The following is a 9340-nucleotide window of genomic DNA, read 5'->3' as shown; positions in this document are numbered from 1 at the left end:
AGAGCTTGCTAAATCCTGCAGGCGATTATGCAGAATCACTACTACAAAAAAGAGGGAGCAAGAGTCAGATAGTTGCTTAGTGAAATAACTCTGGCATCTGCTCTGATGCCACCTGTCAGGCATTAGACCAAAAGGGAAGAGGCAGTAAGACATAGGCATACAAGCCCTGGCCCCGACATCATGCTCATGGGTGAACTGAAGGGACATGACTAAGGGAGACATGGTTCCCCCTGTTTGTCGTCATCTCAGAGCACTTCAATAGCCCATGTTACATGCCTTATTTTCCCTGCACATATGTGGGTATTTAGATCACAACCAAGCACCATACTAGAGGGCAGTCAGTGCTATCACACCCTTTCCCCAACACAGGCAGCAAGAGGTTTGGAGCAGCTTGGGTTACTGGCCACATTTTCACCTCCAAGGGAGTTTGCTCAGAGTCTGAAGACAGACAAGAGCGATACAGAGACCGGTACCCTTTGGTCCCAAATCCAACATGCCAGGTCCTTTACCTTTATGTTGGATATCACAGATGATCTGCCTGGCCCTTAGAACTCTGCACTCCAGCTCCTCCACCAGCGACCGCTCTAGGTCTATCTGCAGCTCCTCACTCTGGCTGGGCTGCACAGAGCTTCGCTGCTCCACCTGTACCATCAAGAGCAGTTGAGGGAAGTAAATAGGTCAGCAGCCCCAGAATCCAGGTCTCTCCAGCACTCCCATCATCCACCAAGCATCTGACCTACCTCTGGCCCCAGGAGTTGCTCCAGATCATTGACATGAGACCAAAGCTCTCTGGTCCAGGACTGGGAACATCTCAGCTCCTCTGCCAAATCTGAAAGGAGATGGCAGATCAGCAGGGACTCTTGCCCACTTTGCTGTCACTCACAGGCAGTGTCATTTTTAGCTGCCCCAAGAATCACCATAGACTAAAATTTGCCACCTCTAAAGATGCACTTGAGGATTTGCTTACGTGATGCCAGCTCTGCTTTTGAGCTGGCAGCTCTCAAAACCATGGAGCAGCAGTGAGTTAGGAATAAAGACTGCCCCTCATTTTTAAGGAAGAAACTCAGGAAGGCACCATGTTATCTGGCTGGGCTAAGTCAGTACCATAGGTTTGGTAGCAACAAAGGATGTCTAGAGCCTCTTCTTTCTAGGCTAGTGGGTTAGTGCTGCATGTCCCAAAGCTCCACAGTGGCATTTACTTTAGAGAAGTATAGATTTATTTGAAGTAGGAGACCATCCCTATGTACACCCAAAATACTTATGCTCTTTCACCTATCCCAGGACAAAAAGGGAGCTTACCATGAAGGCATTCTGGATACGGTGTTATAACACTTTGACTTGCTGCATCTCTGGTCTCAGGATCCAGCTGGGCAGAAGGAAAGGGACTGTCAAGCTGGGAACTTGTAGTGGTCTGGACTGGAGGCTCTGGGACCTGGAAAAAAATATTTATATATTACAGTAGCTCAAAGCTACCCTCTGCACTCCAGATCCCATTCAAGGTCTTATGCTGCATAATTCACTGTGTGGATAACTGCATTGCTAGAAACTAACTCACTAGTCATGACCTTGCACAGTTCACATCTAATCCAAGTGGAGAAGGGCTTTAGAAAATGTCTGACCAGAGGCATTCCAAGAATGCCATAAGGACAGAGATTAGTCCTGTAATACTCCTGCCAAACAAGGCCATTTTCTCTCTCTCTGCATCTTTGTTTTTTCTATAGCTCATCACTGAGGTATTTTTCTGGAGGATGATTAACTAGAAGGGGCCATCTGGCACCAAAGAGGAGAGGGAAGCTCAGAGAAGCACCTTATGTCAGGACTGCAACAGAGCACTGTTGCTTAGCGAGTTTAGTTTCCCTGTGGCCTGCTCACAAAAAAAAACAAAACAAACAAAAAAAAAAACAAAAAAAAACCACACCACACCAACCAACCAAAAACCACAGATGGAAAAAAAAAAAAAAAAAAAAAAAAAATCAAAGACCCCTAAAACTACCACGCCCTTGTAGCCTTGGCACAGTTGTACTTGCACAAAAGTGCTCATGTTGGTAAAGTTAGTTCTCATTAGGAAAGGGAATGTTTTATGGTAAGATTGCTGCTACACGTGTAGCTATTTCAATAAGAGTCACCCTTAACTGAAAATCCTTTCAGCGTGAGAGCTCACAGACCAGATCTTGCACTGACCTTATTTTACTGCCTGCTGCCAAAGGAGGAAGGCCAGTCCAGAGAAAACAAACCAGAACAAGATGACCCAAAACCAATTTTTTCACTAGTTTAATTCTAGTTGTACAAGAGCCACATTGTAACATTTGTCACTTACACTTAGTTGCTCCGGGCCTGTCTAAGAGCTGTAAGGTTGAATTTGGCCTAGCAATTCTGCAAACCAAACTACAGATTGATACTGCCACTTGGTGGCTACGTTGCGTTAGCACTTTATTTAAGCTTTGCTCCATGGAGCATTGTAAAATAGGGTTGTTGCAGAGAACTGGTCTCTCCAGACACCGGCTGAGCTGGCTGAATAGCCTGTGGCTCTCTTGACCAGGAGACTGAAGGACTGCCACACACACACACACACACACACACACACACACACACACACACACACACACACACACACACTCTCTCAAAAGGTCTACAGCGCTTACTCTTTGGCAACAACTTGTATGACCAAATCATACCAATAATCTCATTGGATCCAAGTCATAGTCCAGTTCAGTGTCTTAAATTATAAAGTTATCCTAATCTTCATTTACTGAAGCCAGTTAAAAGTTCTTCTCATGTAAAATCTCTTTTCCAAGTGAAGAATAAACTAGGCACTTGGAGAGACAAGAGTCAAGGGGAAAAAAAAAATCACTTGTTTGATTCCGTAGAAACACCGGGATAGAGAGCCTGGCTGTTTGAAGTGAATGGTTCTTAGTACAGAAACTAACACCCACATCCCCAATTCAATATTTAGTTGGGGTCAAGTTACAAATATGGTTTCGCATCAGATGAAAGCTCTCGAGGTCTGATAACTATTCATAAAGAATCCTTCCCAAGGGCCTTGACAGAGGAAAGAGACTGTTTAACACTATCTGATCCCCAAGGCAGGTATTTTCAGCACTGTGTTAGGAGATTCAGAGTTTCAGTGTACTTTAAGAGATGAAGCCACCCTCAACAGCTTGTTTCAGTGGCCCCCTTAAATGCCTATTCTAAGTAAACACAACAGTTCAGAATATTCTCTAACTTCAGCAAAAAAGAGACCACTAAATGAAGATCACAATGGTTTCCCTCCAAGTCGTACCTCGGTTCTGCTATGCTCTGAGCAGACAGGAACATCGGACACAGTCGGACGAAGCTGCTGCTTCTTCTGGGGCTCCACAACAGCATCTAAGTGGAAGGGAAGACAGACTTCACGCACATGCACTTAGGCCAAGTTTGCAGAAATCTGGTTGCACAAGCTTTGTGAAGAACAACATGCAGGAAAGGTAATGTCACAGTGGCAGGACCTATAGGAAGTTATTTTAAGCCTTAAAAACAAAAACAAAACAAGTCAAGAGAGAGAGAGAGACAGACAGACAGACAGACAGACAGACAGACATGAGCAGGAGCCTGGATGCCAGTCCAGTTCAAGGAACTCTGGACGATTTTCAGTACCCACATAAAACACCTTACAGAGATCCAATTTTCCACAACTACTAGAACAGTCTCTACCTAAAGGGAAAAAAAAGTCACCTACACTTTAAGGCATGTCCCACCCAGTAGTCACTAGTTGACTTTCAGAAGTTTTTAGCCTAGCAATTAATTTAATTAGTCACATATTCCATCTGGACACTTTAATACTGTCACATTAACTCTAAGAGTTAGTCAAATATATAAAATAAAATAAAATAAAATAAAGTCTACCAGGTCCATGGTAAGAGGTTAGGAAGCTGTTGAAGGTTTTAAAGTCTCAAAAATCTTTTGCTCATGAGGTCAATCAACAGCCAACAAAAGGTACAACCATAAAAAGAAAAAAGGGAGGAAAAAAACTGCATACATTAAAAAAAAAGAAACTAACCTTCAGTATACTGGCAGCACAATACATTTCTTACCACCCTCCACATATCCCTGAGCATAGCCATTGCTCATGTGAGTAGCTAAAAAAGCCTGCCTGCTCCAGGATCACTTGAATTAAGCCTTTATCCTTATCTTGGCCAGATCAGCAGGACTGTCATTGGTGAAACCTCACCAATTAGTTTGCACCTCTTTCACCAGCCAGCTATTAGCTTTTGAAAGGCATTGATGTTGCTCATTCCTCCTGCCTTACAAAGAAGGTGCCAGGTGAAGAAAGGGAACTTCTTTCACCAGGAGGCTGCTGGCTTGTCAAACAAGAAACCACTGTAGCGCATTGTGTTAGTCAGCAAATTGATCCCACTTACACTTTGGCAGGTGAGCGAGCGACTGATTGACAGGGGACCCCTGTTACATGAAATAAATTATGGGATGCAAATTAGTCTAGCTTAATTGCGGTTAATACACTCGTGTTCACAGGATTTCTTGTATTTGGTTTCTTAATGAACCTCACATTGCTGCTCAGATTTAATGGCAGCTGTCTGCAGTGGCAGCTGCCTCACTCCATAGACAAGCATGTCTCTCTGTGGCTGTTTATTCAACTTCTGTTGCACCATAAGGGAGCGTTGCAGGGATTAGGAGCTCACCGCCTGGGTGTTACCTGGACTATTATGTTGACGTCACTTACCTTCTGTTAGTAAAATCTCCAAACCAACAAAAATCCACTGGGTGAAGGCCTGTTAAGTCTTCTCCATGTGGCAGATGGTTTCTTACGCTGTCACGGTTGAAATCTTTGTGATCAAGATGCAAGAGTGAGATTCAAGAGAACTGCACAGCATCCAGGTTCCCGGGGCTGGGTCAAAATTCATGTGTGCTGCCAACAAAATTTTGAAACAATCTCTGGAAGACCTGACAAGACTTTTGAAAGCAAAGGGCTGGTAATACTGCTCCCTGTGTGACTTTAGCCAAGACAGCTAATCCCTCCAGGCCTCCATAAACTAACACTCCTCTGCTTTGCCCTCCTTGTCTACTGAGACTCTCTGAGGAACAGACTTTCTTTCTGTGTGCATAGAGCCCCTACCATAGCAGGGCACCAACCTGGGCATGCAAAAATTTTTTGGCAGAACTGAAGATTGAATCCAGACCTTTTTTTTAAGAGACGAAGCCATTCCCCAGCCATGAGACCATTCTTCCCCTTTTCTATCCAACCAGCTTAAAACGCTGTGCAGAAGAAGCTGTCTCTGCTTTCATTTTACAGACGAGGGAAACCAAGGTACATACAAATTATGTTAACCAAGGTCACCCAAGGAGACAGTTATTGAGCAAAGAACAACCACTAATCTTAGCTGGCCTCTCCTCCCTTCTCCAAACAAGCAGCAGATAAATATTACTCTTTCTAAATTGTTTCCCCGGCAGTCCAGTGTAGCCACAGTTGTGGCAATTCCATTATAAATTCCATTCTCTTTGAGTTAATAACTTGGCTGCTTCAATCGGTCTCTCTGGGAAAAGGTATGCCTTCGCTGAGAATCAGCTTGGACATTTAACTAACATGTTCATCTACCTCCAGGCCTTTCATACCTCAAATGGCTTTGTCAGATTTTGTAAGAGAAAGATTACATGTAATGGATAAGGACGGTCTTGGATTTTCTCAGGAAAGCTTTGTTTATGGGGGAAGAGAGTCACGGCAGTGCTACAAATGCTGCAGAGCTTGGTAAAGCAAAGAAAATCAAAGCACTCTCCCCATCTCATTGTATAAAGGAAGCCTCAAAGCCTTAAAAACAAAAGTTTCTATAGGAGAAATACTGCGTGCTTCCATCCTCATCATTTGAGCTACAGGATAGCAATGTCTCTACACCTACCCTCAAGGTTGGAGGAAAGCTAAAACCTAGCCTTGGGGCCTGGGTGTCCCACTAGTCAGCTTTACCCTGTGAGCACTGGTTTTGATTTGTTCTTTTAGGTCAGTACAAGCTGCATCTCCCCTGCAAAACAAGGTGCAGCTTAGGGGCTGTATCAGCAAACCTCTTCAAGTGCAGACCTGAGCTCATTAAGAAATCCCTGTAAGAAGTTTCAGCAAATGCAAGCTGCTGTTTGTATCAGTGGTCTAAGGTTTTATTTTTTAATTCCAGTTGTTTTTCCCCTGCCATCCCAGCAATTCCCAAAATAAATGATTTTCTTCATGTGCTGTGAGTTTCCATTTAGTCAAAAAACATAAATGTTCTTTTTTTTTTTTTTTTTTAATTCCAAACTAGTTTCTCCAGCAGCCAATTCATGTGATTGCCTCCTCACTTAGGAGTACTATAGAAAGTCCCATTACTCGGGGATTTTTCCGTTTCTAATCTTAGATCATACCACCTCTCCTTTTCCAGCATGGAAACTTTTACATGAACACAACTTACTCAAATGTAGGCAGGACAATAAACTTGGTCTGGCTAATCACACTCATATGAGGGGGTTTATCCTGCCATGAACATACACATTTATAATGAAGCATTGTGTAGATCACACATCAGAGTCTGTCTGATGGTGTGCTCAGGACTGAGGCCATGGACTATCACTTATGCTGAAAGTTTAAGGAGAATTTGGGGTATCTTATTTCAGCTTTCCTGTGCAAACGAGCCACTGTGATTTAGAGACACCAACACCAATTATCCCAGGCTTTCCGAAATCTTTGATAGTGACAACTCCACCCTCACCTACCCTACACCTCACTTGAATGTTAATCCTAAAGTTAAGGCTCACTGGACATGTCTACATGCTCATTAGCATGCCTTTGCTATGGTGCATTGTTTAATACTTCTAATATGAGTAACTAGATAAAGGCACAGTAGCTGCACTAATGCGTAGTAGCAAAGGCAAACTTTTTTTTGGAATGCTTAACATGCAGTCGACTCGTTCTACTGTGCATTAGCAGAGTTTTTGCTGCGATGTGCTAATGTGCAGGCCAACTGCACATTAAGGCAGCTCATGTAGACACACCCACTGTACTGCTAATGATGTGACAATGTAGGCTCCAGACCTAAAGCGTAGGAGAAAAGTCACTCCCTTTCTGCAGCCACCCACTTCAGACACGAGCAATGGCACATCCTCCAGTCTTGTCTTTCCACTTTGGCCAGCAGGTTGAGTAGCAAGGACCTGTCAACTACCACAGAAACTAGGACAGTAAGTAGTAATTGTTAATCATGACATGCATGCAAAAGGGGTTACGCTCACATAGTACATTGTGCACTAGACTGATGCGATGGCACCAGCAGAGGCTTCAGGAACTCTGCACTGCAGTCACAGCTCCAGGAGACATACCCAAATTGGTAGCATCAGTTCAACAACATAGGGGAGAAGGGGAATAGGAGGTTTGTGAATACTTGAGTTAACTAGTTTAGAGGCTGCTCACGTAACCTGAATGAGAGAAGGGTTTCTCCATATTTTATGGCAAGTGTCAGGAAAGTTTCCCCTGGGCTGGATTGTGTGTGAAGCATTGGGCTTGTACACCAGCTGAAGTCTACTCCAGGATCTTACACTTTCTGCTTAATGTTCTCCCATTGCCTGTGGCAACAGCAGGAGGGCCATGATAGTCGAAACCACTGGGCCAACTATCATCATTAGCCTCTACAGTGACCTACAGCCAGTTACATTAGCTCTGATCCTCGTGGGGATGCCAGCAAAGCAAGCTAGAGCCAACCTGAAAAGCAAGCACAGATCCCTCTCCCCCTTAAAAGCAGCAGCACAGCCCTGCAGGGTAGTACAGTCGTGGATCAGAAGGCATCAGCCAGCCCATTGTTTTATTATCAGTCATAGAAGACGCACCAGAAAAGAAGTGGAGAGGAAAACCCACTTGTCTCCTGCCATTGCACACCTCATCTTTGTTCTAAAAAGCAGCTGCTGTGAGAAGTTTACATCTTAAGGTTAGGAACTGGAAGATTTGCTGCTGGTTTTACAGATTACGCTTGTCAGATCTTGGCTACAGTGGCTTATTATAGTGTTTTGGACAAATTAACCTTCAGGTGACACCAAAATGGAAACATGCGTTGTGTGTCTTCTTTGGCAAAGCTATAAAAATAAAACGCTTAGGGTAAGTCAGAGCTGATATTTTATTATTAGAAAGGGACCTCTTTTGGGGGAAATATTTATTTATACACTGGCAATAATATACCAACAGGCACTGGAGAGCTAAGCAGCATGCCATGTCCCACGTGAAGATTGCTTGCAAGAATGATTAAAGAGGACCTACTGGTAAAACTGTAGGCAGAGTTTAAGACTTGCTTGCAGTAACACTGCAAAACTGTTTTCAGTGGACCCAGGACTTCAGTCGTCCATCCCAGGTAAATTTATGATGAAGTTAAACCTGCCTCAGAAAAGCCCAAGCTAAGTGGCATCTCACTACAGAAACACTGAGACTTTCCTTTTCTTCAACATTTATTTTCCATAGTTAAATTCAGGTATCACATTTTCTACATGAAATGATTCTCATGCTCAGACCCCACCCCCAAGAGAAAGAATTGGATAAAGCTTTAAGATGGAATGCACCGAAGTAAAGAAATTGCTATTGCACCCAAGCTACAGAGAACACAGACACCAAAACAGAAAGATCTGCATAGAACAGAACTGTAGGGCAATGCCAGGAAGAAGCCAAAAGTTAGTACTCTGCGTAGCCGAGCCACGTTGCATCTCTCTACACAGCCTCCAACCACTTATTTCGGAAAGTGCTAACATAGTTTGCAACTCATGTTTAGATGGGCAAGAGAGCTGGGATCCATTAGGTTAGCCTAGAAAGCAAACAAAAAAGGGAACTCTCAAAACCTGCCTGCACTGGGCTCCAAGCCCAATTTAAATCCATTTCAAAACACTCATTTCACCAACCAGGTCAGAAGTGTTTTGGTAACACTGCGCTGTTTGGCTGGATTCATCCTGGCTAGCAAAATCTATGCCTAAAGTGGACTTGGGTCACTTTACACATCCTTCAAGACCCAGTGTCAGCAGAGAAAAGTTGAATAGAATTCAAAATATCCATTCCTATAGGACAAAAACACTGTCCCCTCAATACTATTTTGAGGCTAGGTTAAAGGAGTGGTCCACTTGTACTATCAACACAGTTCATTAGAGACTTGGCATACCGTTCTAACATTACGGGGAAGCCATGATGGCATGCAGTTTGAAGCCTTCAATCTAGTGTTGAATCTCAGGCATTTCCTTGAGTCGGGCCAGAACAAGGCCTTGGAATGGCTTTAGCCATTACTTCATTTATGTGACATTCTTTGTTTTTTCTTGGAGTGGCATTGATGAAGCAAGTTTGCCAATTCTTTACTTATCCAAAAAG

The 9340-nt window shown here is 43.5% G+C and overlaps 1 protein-coding gene across 1 annotated transcript in view; it reads right to left on the bottom strand.

The window, feature by feature from the left end:
* Positions 1-4236, bottom strand: part of LOC102377805 — an 8290-nt gene extending 4054 nt beyond the window's left edge. Inside the window, exons 1-6 of the mRNA XM_025203393.1 lie at positions 4037-4236; positions 3281-3366; positions 1300-1432; positions 741-829; positions 510-642; positions 1-41 (exon numbers count right to left, since the gene is read on the bottom strand). The exon at positions 1-41 is cut by the window's left edge and continues 125 nt beyond it. Coding sequence (XP_025059178.1) covers positions 1-41; positions 510-642; positions 741-829; positions 1300-1432; positions 3281-3366; positions 4037-4100 — 546 coding nt within the window. The 5' untranslated portion in view covers positions 4101-4236. The remainder of the gene's footprint in view (positions 42-509; positions 643-740; positions 830-1299; positions 1433-3280; positions 3367-4036) is intronic.
* Between the last annotated feature and the right edge of the window lie 5104 nt (positions 4237-9340).

This window comes from Alligator sinensis, unplaced genomic scaffold, assembly GCF_000455745.1.
Source record: "Alligator sinensis unplaced genomic scaffold, ASM45574v1 scaffold98_1, whole genome shotgun sequence".
Lineage (NCBI taxonomy): Eukaryota > Metazoa > Chordata > Crocodylia > Alligatoridae > Alligator > Alligator sinensis.
The sequence above is the reverse complement of the archived record's forward strand: the minus strand, read 5'-3'. Positions and strand labels throughout refer to the sequence as shown.